This window comes from Chinchilla lanigera, unplaced genomic scaffold, assembly GCF_000276665.1.
Source record: "Chinchilla lanigera isolate Chin_1 unplaced genomic scaffold, ChiLan1.0 scaffold00042, whole genome shotgun sequence".
NCBI classification, from domain to species: domain Eukaryota; kingdom Metazoa; phylum Chordata; class Mammalia; order Rodentia; family Chinchillidae; genus Chinchilla; species Chinchilla lanigera.
The window spans coordinates 6,671,279-6,692,949 of NW_004955443.1; the positions used below are offsets into that span (position 1 = coordinate 6,671,279).

General features: G+C 44.9%; 1 protein-coding gene across 13 annotated transcripts in view; it reads left to right on the plus strand.

Annotated features, from left to right (window-relative positions):
* Apbb2 (amyloid beta (A4) precursor protein-binding, family B, member 2) overlaps window positions 1-21,671 on the plus strand; it is a 272,486-nt gene that overhangs the window by 157,517 nt on the left and 93,298 nt on the right. For 7 of the 13 annotated variants that reach the window (XM_013518044.1, XM_013518043.1, XM_013518040.1 and 4 more), the window contains 4 exons: window positions 6,010-6,218; window positions 15,064-15,126; window positions 15,519-15,604; window positions 15,700-15,760. In XM_013518044.1, coding sequence (XP_013373498.1) covers window positions 6,010-6,218; window positions 15,064-15,126; window positions 15,519-15,604; window positions 15,700-15,760 — 419 coding nt within the window. The remainder of the gene's footprint in view (window positions 1-6,009; window positions 6,219-15,063; window positions 15,127-15,518; window positions 15,605-15,699; window positions 15,761-21,671) is intronic. The other 6 variants (XM_013518042.1, XM_013518045.1, XM_013518050.1 and 3 more) reach the window with 3 other exon arrangements.

The following is a 21,671-nucleotide window of genomic DNA, read 5'->3' on the forward strand; positions in this document are numbered from 1 at the left end:
AAAGTAACCCCTGCAAAGGCTGTGTCTACACTGAGGAATTTCATGGTGCTCTTCTGCCAAAATACCTGGTGAAAACATACAAAGCATGTTTTGTTAAAAGTTCCACATTTAAAGACCATCTGAATATTGAGTTCTTGGAATATTTACTCAGCTTCAGCAGAAAAATACTCAGCTAAATAGCTCCCTATTTCAAGGATATCCAGAAAGCTTAATGTTCAGTTTCTAAAGGAAAATAGGGAGGAAAGTGTTAGGACATTAACACTCCGGAAACTGTTATGGGAATTATTGCAACTGTTGAAATAATCCTTACACAAGAAAGCTCAGTTGAGTGCAAGGTGTAATTTTTCTTAGGCTGTGATAGAGGTATCCAGGTCTAAATTATGTCTTGCAAAGTAATATCAAAAAATATAAAGGCTTTGAAAGTGTTTTGGAGAGCTGTCCTCCATCCGAGCAGGCTGGGAAGAAGTTCGGAGCCCGCAGATTTTGGGCGCCTTGGAGGGTTCATTCCCTTATTGCCGTGGTCCATGTTACTGTTAGTTCCTTTGGCAAAGGACAGTTTCGTACCCACTGCCAAGCAGCCTCTGTTGACGGCTTGGAACCTTCAGCAAATCTGTCATTAGCTTCCTGGACCTAAAGTCCTAGCTTCATACTGTTGTCTTCAAAAGTTGGTGACGAAATGGAAGAAATTAAAGGCCTCGGCCTCATGGACTATATTCTGACAATGTCAATCTGGGTCTAGAAAACATAAAAAAAAAAAAAAAACTAAGCGGTGAGTGAAGGGTAGGGAATGCCAGGTCACTAGGCAATCAGAAAAAGTTTTAAGGCAAAATTCAAATGCTCTAGCTTGATTGAAGCATCTGGGTCTGTCAGGAAGAACAATGCTCAAAAGAGAGGCCAGCAGCAGCTGCAACAAAGACTTTGCAAAAGAAAAGTGTTTTCTTCATTAAGAATGGGAGCATTGGTGGGCATGGTGGTGCACACTTGAAATCCCAGCATCCTGGAGGCTGAGGCAAGAGGAGCACTGTGAGTTCGAGGCCAGCCTGAATTACACAGCAAGACCCTCTCTCAAAAAAAAAAAAGAAAGAAAAAAAATGGAGTGGGAGGATTGTGCACATTATTCTTCTGATCTTTTAAAACATAAACCTTACACAATCTTCAAATTTCCCTTTGCCTAACAGTTGAACCTTTAGCCAGTGGGGCTTTAAACCTTATCCTAAGTTACTCACCCTGATTCCAGAGCCTTTTCTGTAGTAATGGCATCAAGTGTTTTCCTGCTGTGGGACCTCTGCTCTCGTTCCCTCCACCAGAAATGCCGTTCCCTGTCCCTCCCCAAAGCGGGCTCATCTAGTTGTTTCCTGAGAGACCGTCCCGGCCATCTTGTTTCGATCGCCCACCCAATCCCCAGATGTGACTGCTCACACTGCCCGGTCTACCGCTTTCATCCATTGCTGTATTCCCAGCCTCTTGACAATACTTGGTGTGGATGAGAAGCCTTTAGTGCTAAAGGATGAAAGAATAAGTAGATGAATCAGTGAATAGTTGTGTATATACTTCATATTTTCTATTCTATAGCCAGTAGTAGATGGAGTTTGATGGAGAGTAATGACTGCCTTTTGCATTTTCCTGGGCCAGTGGAACTATTATTAGAAATGTAAATTGTTGAGCCCCATTGCAGACATCCTGAGCGAGAAATTCAGGGGATGCCCCAGCCTGCCAGGTTGCTGGTGGAGCCCTCCCCTCTGCCACGAGTACAAGGCTCTGTCTATCCTAATCACCTCCGCATCCCCAGCTCAGAAGCAGAGCCTGGCCCAAAGGGGACAGGAAATACTTGTGGAATGCACTAATCTATCTTTGTCTTCCCACCCGGGGCCTTGCACGCCCACACCGAGGAAGGGAGCAGTGCGGTTCTGAGACAAGCGGGAAATAAATCTTGGGGCTCTGCACTACCGACCTTGCTAAATACAGACTCCTAGCTCACCCGGTCCTCCTTCCCATGCCCTCCGCAGCAGGAGAGGAAATTTCCAGCGCTGCTGGATGCTAATTTGTTTCTGTCTGACTCTTGGGAGCCCAAGGAGAGAGAGAGATCAGAGGCAAGTTTGGTCCTCACACAAGCTTTCTGCCAACAGACCCTGGAGGAAGCCAGGGTGGAGCTAGGTCCTCAGAGCTGGCGCTCTAGGTGGCTGCAGTGGGGGGGTTCTTGTGCTCACAGATGGGCCCCTTGTTCCCATGCTGAGTATTGCTTTTGGGCCGAGAGGCTCCCAGCACAAGAGGGACTTTGTGAGGTCCTCAGCCTTGCTATTTTTACTCTCTGACTTCCAAGCTCTGCTTCCTGTTCCCCTTCAATAAAAGAATAAAAAGCACGAACAGGGAAGGGCTGCAGAGCCACTTGAAAGGACACCTATGGCTCCCACCTCTGACCCTTCGCCCCTAGTCCGCACATGCCAGCACCTTCAGTGAGACGCATTGATGACTGCGGACTGGGAACTGGGGTCGGAGGAGGGGATGCGTCTTCATGCAAGCTCAAGTTGAGAGGAGAGACTGGAGGGGATCGGTCTCCACAGTGTGCCTGAGGGAGATCTGGTCTCTCAGTTTCCAGCCGGAGGGCTTTGCCGAGCCCTGGCCAGCTGCAGTGACTGGCCTGCTTTATGGGAGGAGGACCAGGCAGGGAGGCCCGTGAAGGAGGACCGTGTGTAACAGCCTGCGGGGGAAGTGTACCTGTGTGGATGGACCCAGGGCCCCAGGGTGGCTCGAGGTCAAGGCCAGGCCTCCTGGTGAATCTTGGTGCCATCATTTAATACCTACATGACCTTGCTGAGGTCCGCTGCTGGACTTATAGTCTCAGCCATGCAGTCATTGCTTTGCTTTGGTTTTTGTTTTCATTCCTATGTACACATTTTATTTTTTCCCCAAGCTGACTATAACGGTTGTTCTTCAGGTCTCTGAAAAAGTGAAATCAATTTCTACTTCAGGACATGTTTACCTCCTTGGTGTTAAACCCATAGAAATGGGTTGTCCAGTGGCACCTCCTTCATAGGGCAGCTATGAAAGCACTGCCTGTCCCTACAGTGAAGAGTGGGTGATGTGCCCAGCCAGCCTCAGTGTCCTTTCATTGTCAGTAGCTTTTTATAATGTTGCAGCAACAGAATGGTGCTTGGGTTTCAGCCCTGAGAGTCCTGGATCCAGCCTTGCCTTCCAGCTGGAACTGATGTGAGCGTAAATTGTGGTGATGTGTGAAAATGTCCTGTCCTTCACGAGTGGGGAACTGTTTACTAGTGAAGGCTCCATATCCGAATTAAGAAGCACTTTCACTTTGTCATTGTGTGTGTGTGTGTGTGTGTGTGTGTGTGTGTGAGAGAGAGAGAGAGAGAGAGAGAGAGAGAGAGAGAGAGAGAGAGAGGAGAGGAAGGAGAAGAGAAAAAAGGGAAAAAGAAGGGAAAGAAGGAGTAAACATATAGTTTAACAAATAATTACAAAGAGAACATCCATGTCACCACCGCTAAAATCAAGAAAGAAAACATTTCTTATACTGCAGAAGCCCTGGGTCTGCCCATCTCTGATCAATTCCTTCTCAACCCCTACTTTCAGATGTTTGTTAGTGTGTGTTTTCTTATAGCTGCACCCTTACATTTCTTTATAGTTTTCTGTTTCTCTTACCATGTGTGTGCATATCCCTAAATAATGTGACTGAGTTCCTGAACTGTATGGGAATGGGGATGTAGCGCATGTATTCTCTTTTGTTTGCCTCCATCTCATCAGTGGCATATTTGTGGAATTCATCCATATTGTTGTGTGCACCTGTCCTTGGCTCATTTCTGTTGTTTATTTATCCTGCTGTAATTTATTTATTCATTCTGCTGTGAATGGTTGTCTGGCTTGTTTTGAGGTTTGGGGCTGCTTTAATGATATTCTTATGACTATGTTACCTGGTACGCACACACCTGTTCTCCAGGGTGAATACTACGTGTGGACTTACTAGGTCACTGCATAGAGATACCTTCAGTCCTGCTAATTACGGTGACTGTCTCAAATTACCCCTCTACTAGCAGTGTATACGAGTTCAAATGGTTGCTACTAATTGAAATTGCAGTAATTTTTATTTTCACTACACTGATGGATATGTAAGGATATCTATTATATTGTGACTTGAGGTGTTTTAAAATATTCTGGGGCTTTCTATGGCTTTTGTTATTCCTACAAAATCTCAGTGTAAACTTAGCATATAAACCAGATAAATATGGGGTTTGTTTGGTTGAAGACAGAACAGCCCAATTCCTGCAAGCAATACAAAGCCCCTCTTATGCCACCCTCAAGGTGCCTCTCTAGGCAGCTAAGCTTGAAATCCCCTGCCCTTGGTCTCTGCCTTTGGTTGGGTGTGATTTCGTATGCTGATGGTGCATGTGGGTATATCTCACACACGCTAAGGCAAGACAGTTCAGACCTCAGACCTCTTTACCACAGAAATAATAACTAGGAGCTTCTGTGTGCCCTTTCCATAGCCCCGGCACTCCCTGTGTATGAGCACGAGAATGGGGTAAAGGAACCCACTTGCTAGTGTTTTCTCCGGCTTAATTCTCAAACCATATATTTTACCTCTCCCATCCCAGTTGAGATGCTGGGAACAAAACTGCAGTTAAAAACGACCCCTGCACCTCCTCAAAAAGGAACAGGAAACAGGCGCGTAAACACATGTAGTGAGAGTTGTTTCTGCAAAATTTAGTTAACTTGAAATTATAGAATCATGCTTAATTTTCCTGTGGGGGGGATTTTCATCATAATTTGAGACTAGTGGCAATTTTGCCTCTGGCAGATTTAAATGAGAAAAGTGGATGCTGGGATGCCAGACAACTGCATGAATGCACATCTGTGCCCGTGGTCTTAATCAGCCTCTTTGTTGCTTTTTTTTTTCTTGTGGCTGTAACAGCTCTGTGACGCCTGCCCATGTGATGCAGTGACATTTGCACAGCTCAAGGGCCACATGTGTTCTCATCTGAATTGCAGTAAAGCGATCTGGTCTCTTTTTATATGACCGTGGAGAGAAAGGTCCAACCCTTAGAGTAAAGTAATGCTCAGGATGAGAGTTCAAGTTGAAATTTTTCTGCCTGGCTCCGTTGGTACAGCTGCCTTTGAATGTTCTCTGATATCCCTGGGTGTATGAATTTTTTTCCTATCGCCTCTCTTCTCTAGCACTGTCATCCATTTCATGTTCAACTCTAAGAAGTCCAGGAGGAAGATTTTTAAAAGCAAATAGTTATAAACTGATAAAATGTGGATACAGAGCAGGTGTGACTGAAATTGCCCAGTGGATGTGTTTAATTTGGTGACCACCGTGCCGCTCAGATGCCTTTGGGTTTTGTAGATGCCTGCTCTTTTGCTGCAGCCTCCACCATTCTCTCTCGGCTCCCACAACCATTGTCATGCATGGATTACATTCCTGGCCTGTTCTTAGAATCAGTCTGTCCCCTTCCTGAATTCCAAAGCCTTTCCAGTTCACTTTCCCTGGGAATGTTCTGTGTGAAGGTTAGAATTTTAGAATATTAGAAAAGACATTACTACCTTGTAGATGTTTACAGTCAAATGGGAAGTGTTGTTAAAATGCATGAAAGGTATACATGCTATTCATTTATGGAAAGTGAGGAAATCATCTGCACTCATAGCTGGAGATGATATATGATGCTAGCCAGTAAATCTTACGAATTGACAAGGGGATCCAGCAGATTCTATGTATAACTGTGTGAAATTTGCTTGGGTAGTTGATTCTGCTTCATATATTAGCTTTTTCACAGGGTCTTGGAGCTGTAGGACATCTTGATGATGAAGTCTTTGTGTCCATATTTCAGGTGTCAACCTGCCTTCCCAGTTTTTTCCCAGAATGGTTGAACTTGTCTCATTTAGACTCTTCTGGCAAGAGTCACCTGGTGATTGGTAGAGTCACCTGGTGATTGGTACTAAAATTGGAAAGCTTGTTTCCTCTTTTAATAAAACCTTCTTTTTTTTTTTTCCATTTCTCAGCAGATATTTGGAGTGATCACTCATTTCACACAGATCCAGATCTTCCGCCGGGCTGGAAAAGAATCAGTGACATCGCTGGTACCTATTACTGGCACATCCCAACAGGGACAACTCAGTGGGAACGGCCTGTCTCCATCCCAGAGGATCTTCAGGGTTCTAGGAAAGGGTCTCTTAGTTCTGTTACGCCATCTCCCACCCCAGAGAATGAGGTAAAACGGAATGTCTTCTTACCAGCTTACTAGAGTAGATGTAACTTGTGATTTCTCTTTAGACTAGTTGCTTCTGCCCCAACAGGTCATTGAGGTAAGCTCTTTCATTATCGTGCATGTTGCATTTGAAATCTCAGCAGCGCTTCCTCTTGGTAGATAGTGTTAATATCCATCTTTTGGGGTGTTTTCATTTTTAATGGGTTTTGGTCTCTTGAAACATTGTTCTAGGTACAGAAAGCAAGAGGGACTGATTAATGAGAAGTGCTTAAGATTCCCTAGGTTTCCTAATGGCAGTAATTTACTCTGCAGGTACCATTTCATGGTACTAGCTCAATAAAATATTTACATGTAGAAGAATATCTCTTGGCCAGGCGTGTTATAATTACCACGTATCTTATTAGCCCTGGGTGTGTTTGCTAATGTGGAGAAGCATCTGTAAGAATAACCCTTGAGAGCTCTTGAATGTTTAATTTCTATTTTAAAAGGACCTATTTATTTAGCAGAAGTGACGTTATTTTAGAAATAATTAGCAGCATAAATTCGTGCTGTCCCTGAGGAAGAAATCTGGATGTTTAAACAAAGAATTGAGGCATTAAAACATTCCATTGTGGTGTACATTAATAGGAAGATTCCTGCAGTGAACCCCTGTAAATTCTGATAACAGGATATTCAAGAGAATTATAGTTGGGAGAGTCACAATTAAGTGATTTTTTTTTTTTTTTTTTTTTTTTTTTTTGAGAAAAGTGGTTTCTTTATTACCCAGGCATTTCTGCCTTTTTCTGATGATAATTTTTTGTTCTTTAAAAAATTCCCATTTTCTTTTACTTTGAGGGCATGAAGTGCACTTGAGCTGCCTCTCTAACCTACAGGGCTTCTGTATTTGCAACTGTTACCACCTTTCCTGTCTATAAAAGTAGGCAGCATCTTGTTCTGTTTGATTATTTACTGATTCCTCTCTGGAACGCGTAAGACCGTTGTCAGCTCCCATTCCTGCTGTTACAGGTCTCCACATCAGCCACAGCCCCAGCTCTCCATCTTCTAAGTGATAGGTCAGAGGGCTGAACCCTTGTGGGTAGACCAGCACCGTGGATAATCTGTATTTTGCTCTGATCATCAAGCGTGTGCTTTAGTACCGCTGCACCATACACATAGGCTTTTGTTGCTTATTAGTGGGTGATTGTGATAATGGTTTATCAAAGCGTAGAATTCCTACTCTCTTGGCAGTTCCCATTGAGTGAGTAACTCATCTTGGGTTCCATGTGCTGAGAGGGTTGAAGACAAACCAGCACAGCCCCAGCCCTTGAGGAGCTTGGCATGCAGGGGGTCTCATGCTGTCACAGCCCAGATGCACCCTTGGCATCCTGTGGCACCGCAGAGGTCACCCCAGGTGGGCAGTGGCCAGGAGCAGCCTCTAGTCTCACTCCAGGCAGACTTGCTCTTCTTACCTGGGTTTTAGTTTTCTCAGTATCTCTGATTGGGTCTTTCTCCATCTAGAACTTTGTTCCCGCATCCTGACCCTTTAATTGCATTCACCAAGTACCCTACAATTGGAGGGTACCAGGGTAGGAAAGGGCCATCTGCTACCAGCTTCCATATGTTACACCTGGGGAAACTGAGGCGTAGAGAGGTCAATGACCAGCGGTGGCACTGGCTCTGGATTCAGAGTTCATGAATCCTCTGCCAGAGTTCTCTTCACCCAGCATCTCTAGCTTTGGGGTTTCAGCCTACTCCGTCTCCCTTTGTCCCTGAGGTGAAGAGATTGGACTAACTTTGAGGCCCGGTTCCTGTCCCAGGAGTCCTAAAACAGCACTGAGACATGGAGACATTAAGGAACTTGGTTAGATCTCAGAGCTGGTCAACACTGAATTTAGGTCTGCTGATCCCAGCTTCTTCCCCACGCTTTACAAAATGGATCAGGAAGCTTGGAGACTCTTGAATCTTCCTCTCCCGCCAAGGGAGGGCTGTGCAGTATACAAAGTCTTCTAGAAAATATCTTCTCTTAATAACAGTGTTTCAGGTGCAAATGACAGCTGAAGAGAGATGATTATTTCTCTAACACCATTTCTTTGATCCCTAAATAGCATCTATTTCAACTAATTTTGAAACATGAGAGAAAACAAAATGTTAAGGACGAAAAGAAACATGTAATGTATCGTGTTAGAAATGCATATTTTATTCAGCTTTTTCCTGAGCTGGCTTGAAAAAAAAATCAAGTAAATAATTGCCAAATCTGTTGATTTCACAAAACTTTCAGACTGAAGGCTTCCTTACAGTTTGAAAATTTTACATTTCACATTCCAAAGTTCACTTGGGAAGTGTTAAGCGCAGTGGGTAATGTTTCCCCTGTACATGCCAGCAGTATTTTTGAAAGTTTATAAACTGCCCAGGAAGCATTTGCTGCTGAAATTTGGCACGCAGTAATTTCCCCTCCCAAACCATTTATTTGTTCCAAATTACTTGGATATGGAATTTTAGAGTAAAGAGAGAGCCACACAAAATATTTTCATGAATAACTATTGGCTTATGGTGAAATTGTACAATCTTTTCAAGAGAAGATATTTTGGAGGTCCTCAAGAAGAGGGTGTAGAGAAAAGTAGGTCTGGAGCTAGGACAGGTGAACTGATTCTCAGAACTGGGGTCTTGTCTTGGCCATAAGTGACTCTGGTTTTGTCGAAGTGCTCATGGCCTCTGTTTCCTGAGCAGCTACCTCCCCAGGAAGGGCAGAACATGTGTGTGCCTTAGAACCTGTGCGTTTCCATGTTTCCTTAGACATTAGAGAACAACAGTGGAAAAGGTCATTCACTGGACTTCTGGACCCATTCACATACTCATGACATTTCAGAGATGGAGAGGGAACCTTGGAGAAAGGCCTAGAAAACTCTGTTTACCAGCCTGCAAGTTGGGAATGGTGGCCAGGAGGATTTCTGGGCTCATAAAACATGCCAATTCTTTGGTCTGTCTCAGGCCACTGAGGCAGATGCTCTGGGAGAAGGGCCTTGGAATATGCCTTTATGTAAGCTTCTCAGGAGATTTTATGCTGAGTAGGACAGCATGATCCTCTAGAGAATCAAGTCTCCTTATTTTTATTCATGTAGCACTTCATTAAATTCTTTGGCCTTGCCTCAGCATCTCCCAAACACTGTCACTGTCACCCCTTTGCTCTGGATGCTCTTCATTCTATCTCATCCCCTCCTCTCATCATTACTTGGGGCACGTCGGTCTCCCTCCAGAGGGCTCCTTGGGGGCTGGGACCTGGTGCACTCACCTTGCGTCCCCAGCCCTTGCATGGCTCGTCGTACGTGGTGAAGTTCATGCGGTGTGTGCTGTGTGAAGGAGAAGCCAGCCTCATAACTGAGGGACCTGTTCGTGGATTTGCCTTCTCTGCAGAGCCAGCATGAGAGCCTCAGATCTCCTGCTGTTCCTGGGGATTAATTTAACTGCACAAGCCTTTGTCAGTCTATTTATCATTCTTTTTTTTTTTTAATTCTCTTGAGTTGTGTTTGTATGATAAACCCTAATGCTGTACAGAGGTCCCCATTATCTTTGGGGGTTACATTCTGAGATCTCTTTAGTGTCTGCCTAAAATCTTAGGTAGCACCAAAGCAGATACTGTACTGTAGTAGCACAGCAGGGGATTGCCAGGAGTGTCTCTAAGTTACTAACAGGTAGGGATTATATACAGTGTGCATTTGCTGGACAAAGGGACGCTTTACTTCCCAGGAAGGATGGCGAAGGATGACGTGAGATTTCACCATGCTGCTCATATTGAAGCATGATTTAAAACTTACGAATTGTTTATTTCTGTTATTTCTCATTTAATATTGTTGGATTGTTGAGTTCAGGTAACTGAAACTGTAGAAAGCAAAACCATGAATAAGGGAGAGTATTGTACTCTTCTAATAATGTTGCACCTGCCAAAAACACAGAGTGTTTTAGAAAGGAGGGAGACACAGACACGTGTAACTGTGTAAAGCACTCCTTCATGCTGCCTGCTTATTCCTGAGACTTCCGTATTCCAGGTTTTATGCCATTTCCATGAAGGCCACACTTGTCCAGGCTCAAGTCTTGATGAAACAGGTCGGAAAAGAATGATTTGAACACTTCATAAGCATCAGACTCCATCTCCGGCATGGAGAAGAGTAGATGATAAGGACACTGACCTTATCTGGCAGCCAGTTCATGTGCCAAGGGCAACCACTGTCACCTCGCTGTGTCCTCACTCAGAGGGGAGGTCTTCTCCGCCCTGTTTGATATATGAGGGAACCAGGGCCACATGGCAGATGACAGCGGATTTAGTGGGATCAGGACCCTGGCTTTACCCGGGCTGGGCTGGCTGTAGAGCTCCGGAGATGCACACAGAGACAATGTGGTGACAGCCTCTGCCCCCCCACCACCCCACTGCAGAATATCCCGGTGCTTTCCTCTCTTACTTTTTCTTGGGTTTTACCCTTCTCTCCCCACTTCTGGTTTGCATTTTTGTACCACTTCACAGAGACTTTCTTAGCATCTTGAGAAAGTTTATTTTGTGCTCCAATGACAGACCACAACAGACACCAGGTGAACAGAAATCTGTTGGTACACAGTTCTCAAGCCTGAAAAGTCTAAGCTCAAGGGACCCCATTAGCAGAGGTTCCTGGTGCATCTTCCTGTGAACTGAGAGAGAAGAGAATGAATGTACAGCCTCAGTCCTTTGCAACGGGCCCAATCCATGTGTGGGGGCAGAAGCTCCGTGCTGTAGCCACCTCCCAGTAGGCCCCACCTCCCTACACTGCTGCACCAAGGGTTGTTTCTAACACGTGCTTTGGAGGCCCATTCACACCATAGCGTGCCCTAAAGAAGATTCCCTCACAGGGACTCCTAGCCCCTGAGACACCTCAAGAATACTTCATTGGCATTGTCAAAGGACTGACTCTGATCTTTTGGGCAAGATAACACCTTATTTTTTTTAACCTTTTTTTTTTTTTTTTTTTTGGTTTTTCTCCGGTACCGGGAACCGAACTCACGACCTTGCGCTTGCCAGGCAGGCGCTTTGCCGCTGAGCTAAATCCCCAGCCCCAACACCTTATTTTTGTATGATTTGTGGAATTGCTTTCCAAGAACCCAGAGGAGAAATGGGGAGGAAGCAGTCCTCAGAAACCCAGGTTAGATGAGGGCTTCCTGTAGTGGGTTGTTGGGGACCATTACAAAGTGGCTCTGAGCTGGATTTAATATTAACCAATTGGCTTTCCGTGTTTATTTATGAGTTGTCTGAAGCTTAGGTACCTTGTCTGCCACCCCAACTAACTACAAGAAGACTGCAGCTGCAGGCATCTCACTCCTGCTGCGAAGGCCTTCCTGGAGATAACATAGTTCTCCTAAATTAACATAATGTGTTACTTAAAAAGTCCTGCCCAGATTCCTGCCTTTTCTTGAGTATCCTTCACCTTTGTTTGTAAACCAAATAAATATGGACTACCCAGAGAAGTCTTTGGCTAAACTCAGAGAATATTGAAGCTGTAAGAGAGTTAGTCCCTCCTGGAGCCCTGAAATCATTTCCATTGTCTCATTTATTTAAGCCTTCACTGTCCACTAGCTTGGGAGATTGCGGGCCTGATCAGCCTGCAATAACTAAGGGTTATTTAACCCGATATTCGATAGTGAGTCCCCCTGACCAAGCCTTTGTGTGGTGCCAAAGGGTGGCGAAGGGTACCACGTTCCAGGCACTGGAGCCACCCTCCCCTCACACCAAATACACTGCCTGTCAGGGGCTGAGTCTCCTGGGCTTTCCCACATTGGAGCTCGAGTAAGGGAGGCTGCAACCTGGGCCAGGTAACAAGCACTAGGAGAGACTGTGTCCCCAGGGACAGCCATGGAACCAGAGCGTGGCTTGGCTGTCAGGAGCTTTACCATCATCTCCTGAAGATCATCAGTTGGGAGGTTGTTGCCCAGGGAAGATAATCTCTGTCCATTGCTGCCCAGCTCCCTGGTTGTTGCCTTTTCTTACCTGAAGCAGAGTGTCCTCCCATCCTTTCTGATGTTACTGCTTTCTCTTCATCTCTTCCTGTATCGCCCCCACCCCACTACCAAGACCACAGGTTAGGGTGGTTACACACTTCTGTAGAATCTAAAAGATTCTCTTGTGGATTATATTTTTTAAAATTTTTATTAGCTAGAATTATTAGCTAAATGTAAAAATTATTCTCTATTAAAAACAATCAGATGACTGGTCTGTGTAGCTTTAAAATTTAAGACACTGTGTTTTTGTCCTTTACTGACTTCACAAAAAAAGAGAAGAGAAAATTACGGTCACTTACACTAGGGAGAAAATTTTTCATCTTTGATATAAATGAATGTTCTTAAATATAGTAGGGGAAAAGAGATCTGGAACCGAATCATAATACATATAATGCCAATTTTCATTTTTCCTTGAGTTTTATAGTAAAACATCTCCCTAGGAGTGCCCATGTTATTGTAAGGTTTCACAGAATCTCTGTGTAGGACCTTTGTTTATTTAAATCTATAGAAGGTGATTGTTGGAAGGTGGCCAGGCAACTCGTGTTCCATAACATAAGCAGTGGCTTCATATAGTCTTAAAACTGTAGTCAGCTTTCACTTTACAGAGACTCCAGTGTCCAAGGAGCAGATACTATATATATTTTATATATATAAAATCACACATGCACACAGAGACCTATTTTCATTAAGTGCTGAAACTTTCCTGGACTCTGGTTTTAGAAAATACTCCTTTCTAAGAAAAAAAATGAGAAAATAAAAGGATAAAATGGAAATAAAGCTTTGTAAATGAGGAGGGGAAGTGGGATTGAAGGGAAGGGATGGGAATGGGGAAAAAAAGGAGGAACTAAGACACATCGTGGACAGGTGCAAATCCCCTATGATGAATGTGATCATTATGTATATCTAAATTGTACCAGTAAATTTAATTCAAAAAAATACTTCTTCCATCCTCTCCAGTCCTAACATAGAGCCCCTTTGAATGATTCCTGGTTTCACTTTTCTTTTTCAGGCACCCCTCCTTCAATTTTTCTTTAAATGCTTCTACATAGACACAGTTATCTCGAGTGTCCCTAATTCATTATCTTACAGCCTTTTTCAGAGTTTGGCTTAAGCAGAAAACAGATGTGGCTCACCTGCAAAACAAGGGTGACAATTTTGAGCCACACTAGCTTATTTTGTAGTTTATAAAGAAATTTGAACTTTATCATTCATTTTGTACTTGATTTTTTAGGTATTTATCAGAGTCCTTATTAGAACCACCCCAGTGGTGCTTGTAAACCGTTTTTTGGTCTCTGGGGCCTCTGTAAACACAATGGGCATCTTTCCCAAGGACCACACGTGTGCCCAAGACCCCACTGCCGTGTCATGGGCTTGCAGGTGCTCTGAGCTAAACTGTCGTGCCTTAAACAGGCTGAACATTGTTTGGGGGAAAGACGGAAGGGGTTGGGCAGCATTCCTGCCCTTTTATTCATTAAAAGAGATTATTTTAAAAAATAAGTATAGTGACCTGAGTTCTTTTATATTTTGTACATGGCAGTTCAGGCACCCCTAGACGAGAGCAAGCCCCTCCTGTGTGGCAGTGCGAAGGGAGCTCATTTGCCATGGTTTTGCCTCCTCAAATCCTGCAGACCTCAATAGATGCATCTTTTCACATAGGACATTGGCTATCCTTTTTTTTTTTTTTTTTTTTTTTTTTTTGGTTTTTCTCCGGTACTGGGAACCGAACTCACGACCTTGCACTTGCCAGGCAGGCGCTTTGCCGCTGAGCTAAATCCCCAGCCCCTATATAGGACATTGGAACTGCAGTTCATCTGCTCTTAGCAGCTTAAAAATTACATAAATGTGAATAGAAGTTCTAGGTCAGCATTTACTTCTCATTTTCAAAGAGCTTTGGTTGAAAAAGTGATTTAGTTGAGAAGTTCCCTTCGTTGATTTATTACCAAAGAAAATATACTTGCCTAAACAGTCAGTGGACCATCCTTTTATTAATTTCATTTAATTTTGCACATATTAGATGAAAAGTACTGGAGTATTCCCTTGGTATAATAGAAAAGGCATCCTCTCTTTCCTCTCTTTGTCTGGTTGGACCAGAGGGGTTTTTTAGATCTATTTCGGGAGCTTTCCTACCAGGCAAGGCTTCGTGCTTGTTCTGTGATTATGTTCAGAAAATCATTTTGTTTCCAGATATTAATCTCCGAAGGGGCTTGTGTGACGAGGTAGTGGAGCTGCTTATGAGTCAGGGACATTTACCTTAGATTGCTTGGGACCATTTTTTGCTGGGTTAAATAAATTTCAGCAATATGTCGATGTCAGTTTCTAACTCTTACTAACCTTCACTCCCTCTCATTGTCTTTTTTTTGTTGTTGTTAAGTAACAACCACATGTCCTTAGCCAGATTTTTGTGCCCTTTGCAAAGGGCAGTCCCTAGTTTCCGAACAGCACAGTGTCATCCTTGATTTCATTCCCTCTTCCAGAAAACGCTGGTGTTTGATTAAAGGGGGGTGATGTTCCCATGGAATTAGGTGTGCTAGGGATTTAATGCTGGGGAGCATTTGGTTTGCTTTTAAAGACCACATTTAACAAATCACTGTCTGCTTCTAGTAATGTTGGGTCATTTGTTTGGTAAGTAATGAAAGTACCGTCTCTCCTCCTGCCCCATCTTCAGATGATAACTAGTCTTAGAGAGAGTGAGCTAACAAGTTGCTGTTAGAGTTAATTTGTTCCCTAACCCATCCTGTGAATATCAATGCTAACAACAGTGTCTTGTGTTTTTTTTTCTTTTTTTCCCTTTTTTTTTTTTTTCCCCTTAAATCAATGTGCTTTTTACCTATGTGAATAATTATATGTCTAGAAACAGCCATGGAGTGATTTTGCTGTTCTGAATGGGGGAAAGATTAATAGTGACATTTGGAAGGCAAGTATATTGTCAGATTTTAGATCGTTTAATATTTTGTTCCTTTCTGCATGGCTGTGGCTGTCTATTTTTCTCCTTCGTGAATATCATGCGTTCTGCAGGGATGGAGTGATGGGGCTTCTTGCTCAGGGCGCGCAGCTCACACTTGTGTTGCCTTTTTGATGTATCCCATTGTGAATGACGCGGAGCTGATCGCCCCAGGTCCCCTGTTGTTTTTGTGAGAGCAGCCGCTTGTGCACCAAATCAGCCTCCAGCAGCCTTTGCATGCCTTTTTCTGCCTAAGCACCCACACACCGTCCACCTCTGCTGGGGCCTTTTCTCCCCTGTGATATTTGAGGCACACGGAGTCCCCTCCCCTTATTGTACATTAACAAGGATCTGTTTTCCTCTAGGATTTGCATGCAGCCACAGTTAACCCAGATCCCAGTTTAAAAGAGTTTGAAGGAGCAACACTACGCTATGCATCTTTGAAACTCAGGTAGGATGCTGGAAGTGTCCCCGAGTGTGTGGCTTTTGCTACTCGTATTAACCGTAGAACTAACTCTAAGACTGGTTTTCTGTTTTTTGTTCTAGAAATGCCCCTCATGCTGATGATGATGATTCTTGTAGTATCAACAGTGACCCAGAAGCCAAGGTTTGTAAGAATCATGCTTTCAGCAACCATAGTTTCTCAGATCACATTCTTGCGTTGACGTAAGGACTTCAGATAATGGCCCAGTTTTTACAAATCATCACCCCAGAGCCACGTAATAAGTAATGAGCCCTTGATCCTCTCTCTTGATCTCCCAGACTTCAAGAAGATCCCTAAGCCAGGTTAGCTTTGAGGGTATTTCTGTAACCATCCAGACAGCCTGTGTCTCACTCCAGCCGTTCTTTGCAAGTGTAATAAATTGACATTGCTGCTCACATGAGCAGGCTTCAGAAGCTTTTAGACATAGCCGGCTCTGCCTTGCGGAGCCATGGAAGGGAGCCTGAACAGGCAGGTGTGAAACGCCGCTCCCTGCTCTGCTAGAGCAGCCTCAGCAAGGCGAAATGGGTTTGCGATCCCTGTCGTAAGCACAGGTTGGAGGTACTGTTTTAAGATAAAAAAATGAAGGCTAGCATCTGTGTTCTATGTCTGGGCTTGGTGGACAACCATCATCGGCTTGTGACCAGTGCAGTTGTCCACTGCCATATGCTCAGATGGGCTCCTTGCATGGGGTTTAATGCTCCACAGAAACTCTCTTGAAATTTTTAATCGTTTGACTTGAATTTGTGTTCTATAACTGGAGTCTGGTGGGACAATGGAGCAAGCACCAGCGGAGGAGCCCTGGCTTGTGGGAAGTCCCGTCACCTTCCTGCTGCCTGGGGGGTTCTTAGCTGCCTGGCCCGTTGGCACCCTGCTAGGCCTGCCCATCTCCGCTGCCATCCGGAGGCTCCTGCTTTCCACTGCCACCGGGGTCTGGCCATGCACATGGGGCTGTTTGGGGGCAGGCGCCCGCCCTGTGGTGTCGCAGGATGGGGCGTGGGAGTGGCCAGCCCTGCCTGGCCTGGCAGCACCACAGAGTATCCAGCAGGTGTCCTGTGAGGAGCTTCTTGCCTCTTCCCAACCTAGGAGCCTAGTGTGTCCCGACTGGATGTCGGAGTACATTGCTGGGCACCTGTCAGTCGTGGGTCGGGGTGATGGGCCCACGGGAAAAAGGGGTTCCTGGCTCAGCTTCCACCTGCTGGGCCAGCAGGTGGTGATCTGTCCCACTGCTGGTGGCCTGTGTACAGCAAGGCATGGCCAGCGCCCTGCACCTGTGGGGTTTGTATTCACTCTGCACCCTCTGAGGGAGGGTAACATGAACTCTCCATGGGAAAGCACCTTAGCAGGTCAAGAAAGAGGATGCAGAAGACGGCGAAAGCTCTGTTTTCCTTTTTTTCCGGACTTGTGAACAAGGAGCCCTCGGATTTTCATTTTGCATATTTCCTTCCCATTTACACATTATTGCTGGTCCTTGGTATTCACTGTGATGGAATGTCACTATGCCCTCCTCGCCCTACAACTCATTCCTGTGCCACAGAGAGAAAGGAACCCTTCCCTACTGTGCCATGGATATTCTGAATCCTGAGGCAGATCTGTGCTTCTGATAAAATAGCAGATAGGCTTCCTTACTAGTAGGTAAGCGGGGAACACCATGAAGGTTCGAGACCTGGCGCCTTTGCCAGCAGTTGCCATCTTGCCACCTGTTGCCTGAGGCTCTCGGGGATCTCAGCGGAGCCTCCACTGCTCCTGGGGATGCAGCTTCACTCTGGGCACACCTGGAGAGGATGGGCTGCTGCTCACACACAGGCCTTCCAAGCTAAATTTTATGGCAGGGAATGGATGGAGTAAAACAGGAAGGCGGGCTGTGAGTGATTTGCTTTGCTACCTGGTGTTTTACGAGGGCTGTCAGCAGAGTCAGGAGGAGGAGAGAAGCCGCACCTCAGAGCCTGTTCCTGCACTTTGTGGGGGGCCCTGGTGTGAAGTGACAAGAGTGGGCGAGGGGCTGCAGGTGGAGGTTCTGACAGGAAGGGAGGGCTGCTCCTGCGCTCCTGAGTGGGTGCGTTGGGCTTCGTCTTCCTCGGAGTTGTACTGCCTAGTGAGTTCTTCATCTGCCGCCTTTCTCTTGTCAGTGTGTCTCCTCCAGCACCTGTGATGGATTTGTTCATGTCAGCAGGGAGGCTTTGTCACGAGATGCCAAAGCTGTGTCTAGTTTTCAGGGAAAAAATGTGTGTTATATTATTTATGTGTACGTCCTACTTTGCTCCATAGACTTATAAGAACAAATCCTGTTTTGGTAAAGTACAGAATATATAAGGCAATAATCAGTGTATCAGTCTGGGTGGGAACAATATAGAAAGAAAAGGAAAACGAGAGAGAAGAAAAAATACAGTTTTTCCAATCATAGGATTTTCAGGAAGAAAAACTGGCGTACAGGTGGGCTTGTTCTTGTTTTTGTTTTGCGTGGAGAGGGAGTAGGAATGGGCCCTGTGGATTACAGGTGGTTCCCAGCTTACCGTTTCTCAACTTCAAAGTGGTGGGGAAGTGGTCTGTATTCAAAGGGAAATCAAGTTTCAGAGTTCGATCTTTTTCCAAGCTGGTGAGAGACGGGCGCGCTGTCACCGTGCTGGGCGGCAGTGAGCCCTCTCCCAGTCAGCGCTGACACCAGCAGACGCCCCAGCATGACCCATGCTGAGTAGATTGGGTGGGAGTGGGGGTGGGGGTGGTGAGAGTGTTGACGCCTTTCTCTCTGACACGACCTGGGGATGAGCTCTAGACTGTGAGCGGAAGGCCTGGGCCCCAGGCTTTCTCGGACAGCAAGGCTTACGACACAGCCTGGGCCCGGACGAGGAGAAAGCAGAGTGTGGAGTGGGGAGAATCTGCTGGGGGGCCGGCAGGGGTGCACACAGCACCCCCACCCCCAGCGGTGGGGATGCGGAGGACTCCGGCCTTAGAGCTCCTGGGACGTGGGTCCCGGGGTTCCGGGGTTCCGGGGTCCTGGAGCCCCGGGACCCCAGTGTCGGGACAAAAGGTATGCTGCTCTTTCAGACGCGCAGCATGGTTCAGGATCTAACAGCCTTAAACCAGTTATCTTTTTAAGCCAGCTTTGAGGGATTCAGTGTAGGTTTAGACCTGACTTAATAAAGCCACTGTGGTTGGCGGGGAGGTGTTACTTCTTGCCATTCGTTCCTTCCCTGGAGCCCAAAGCTAGCATCTCGGACTGAGAAGTGCAAGGCCTAGATTTCCTGGGTGGTCAAGCTCCTTTGTAGAAGGAAAGTACTTGCTTTAATAACTGTACAGTTCTTTCAGTCTGCCAAGGACTGGGGAACTTACTGCCTCTCAAATAAACAGAAAATAGTCTTTCTTTAAAAATATTTATTACTCAAGAGGCTGAGGCAGGAGGAGTCCAAGCCTAGAGAAACATAGTGAGGCTCCCACCTCAAAATTAAAAAAAAAAAAAAAATGCTGAGGATATAGCTTAGTGGTACAGTGATTGCCTAGCATGCATGCAGCTTTGGGTTCAATCCCCAATAACACACGCGCACACACAGAGCCACTCACTCACTCACTCCTCCAAGGGTGCAGAGTATATAACTAAAGATGTTTTTCAATTCTACCTAATTTTAATGCAGTAAATGTATTTTGTCGTTGATGGACATATGTGTGCAATTTCATGTATAATTCTGACCTCTTTAACTTTTTACTTTGCAATAATTATGGATTCGTAGAAGAGTGAGAAAGCTGAGTTCCCGTGTGTCCTTAGCCTTACTTTCCCTCACAGTGACATCTTCATACTCACAGTGCAGTGAAACTAGATCCCCCTCACTGATGTCCTTTTTCTGTTCTAGAACTCAAGCTAGGGCGCTGTGCTGCATGTAATGAGCTCTTAAAAACTTACTTCCCATATTCCTTTCCACGGCTCAGGTTTGCCATTCTTAATTCCATTATAACATCCCGTTTAATTAATAACACCATAATCTGTCTAGGCACCAGCAGCCATGGGGGCAGTTTCCACTAATGTATAGCAGAGCTACAACTTCATAAAAAGTGACTTATTTTAAAATTACGGCTTTGATAGAGGTTGCTGAAACTGCTATTACCAGCTTCAAGTTTACCGGTTATATGGCTTTTGTCACTTACTGCAAAATTGCTCTCCAGAAAGCATATAATCCCATCAGTAATATCTTAGAATACACGTCCTTGCTCATAGCCCAGTTCATGCTAGGCTTTGTCATTTTTATTTGTCTTACTTTATTGCGTGTGAGCTCCTACCCTCTAACCCTGAAGCTTCCTCCCCTCTCCCCACCCTCGCCCTTCCTTGCTCGGTCTCATCCCCGGGGCCTTTTGCACGCTGAGCAGTTGCTCTGTCACTAGGCTACAACCCCAGCCCTAAAGTTTCCTCTTTGAAATTACCTTTGAATAGCACATTTCTTATGAAGCTTACATTTCTTTGTGTTTGTTTGTTTGTTTGGTACTGGGAATCGAACTCACAACCTCATGCTTACTGGGCAGGCGCTGTGCTGCTGAGCTACATCCCCGGCCCTGAAACTTATATTTCTTATGAGGAAAGTTTTAGTCACAGAACAAATATCTGACACCTACAACCTAAAGGAGGAGAGGCTTATTTTGCCTTCCAGTTTCAGAACTTTTAGACCTGGCATGCTTCGCTGAGTCCAAGGCCAGAATGGCGTGGTGGAGGGGCCTAGGGGAGGAGAGCTGCTTGCATCATGGCAGCCAGAAGCAGAAAGGGAAGGGAGGCTGGGAGGGAGACCTTCCACTCCTGCCCCCAGTGACCCACCTCTAGCAGCAGGTCAGGTCAAGTGCAGGGCCCCGGTACTGCAATCGCCTTCCACAAGCTCTGCCTCTGAGCTCATGAAGCTTTGGGGGAACATCCTGATCCAAGCTACAACACGCTGTGTTCCTGTCCACTTCTTGGCTGTGCTTTCCTCTTTAATTTTCTACATTTTTAATGCAATTTTTATTTTGGAATAATTTTATATTCATAGAAAAGTTGCAAAGGTAGTATTGAGTTCCTGTGTCCACTTCACCCACTGTCTTGGTGTTCTCTTCTTGTACACTGAGCATTGACAGTTACAGTTGCAAGGGCTTGAAGTTCATTTGCAACCAAAATCATGGAACAAATTCTGCAACCAGAATCATGGAAAAAGTTAAGTTCGTGAACCGAGGCACCACTGTATATAAATTTATAAGGTACAAAGTGCTTTTGTAATGTTATATCATTTACCACCAAAGTGTAGTTGTCAAAACCAAAAAAATAACATTGGTAAAAATTAACCCTGGTACAAAACTACCAACTTGAATCCTTATTCTGACTGCCAACTTTTCTTCTGCCCTTTTTCTGTTCCAGGATCTAATCCAGGATACCTGTGTTCCTTGTACATTTTTAAATTCACTATTACGTGGTACTGTAACCCTGAATGTCTTTCTCTAATCGTTTCTTTTTCTATCAGTTTTCCAAGGGGAAAAATGCTTTACATATTGCTGCGTATTCAACCTTCATGTTGCCTCTAGTGCCTCATTGTTAAGGAGGTAACTCCTTACCTGGTATTGGTGGCCAGGTAGCTTGCACTTTGAAATTCTCATTATTTTACTGTTGCTTCCCTGGGTTCATCCCACTTTAATACTTTAGAATCTGGAGCTATCCCTTTTCCCATTGCACATGGTATATTGTTGGCCAAATGCATGATTCACGCTAAAATAAGATCGAATTGTAGAAAAGTTAATGTTTTGAAAAGCATACACTAATTCTTTCCTCCTTTGTGTAACTCCGCTCCAACTTCTGTGAAGGAGACATCCTGTCACCTGGTGGACAGTACTGAAAATTACATTTTAGAGAAACTGGCTACATTTTTTTGGATCTTAGAATTGGTGTAGCTGGACGTGACATTAAAGATGAAAAACTGGGTTCTGGGGTTTCTCAGCTAGTGGAAGAGATGGCATTGAAGGGGTGTTTCCTGAGCCTGTGACTGTCACATTTTACTGTCTTTCAGTGTATACAGAATCATTTTCATGATACTTT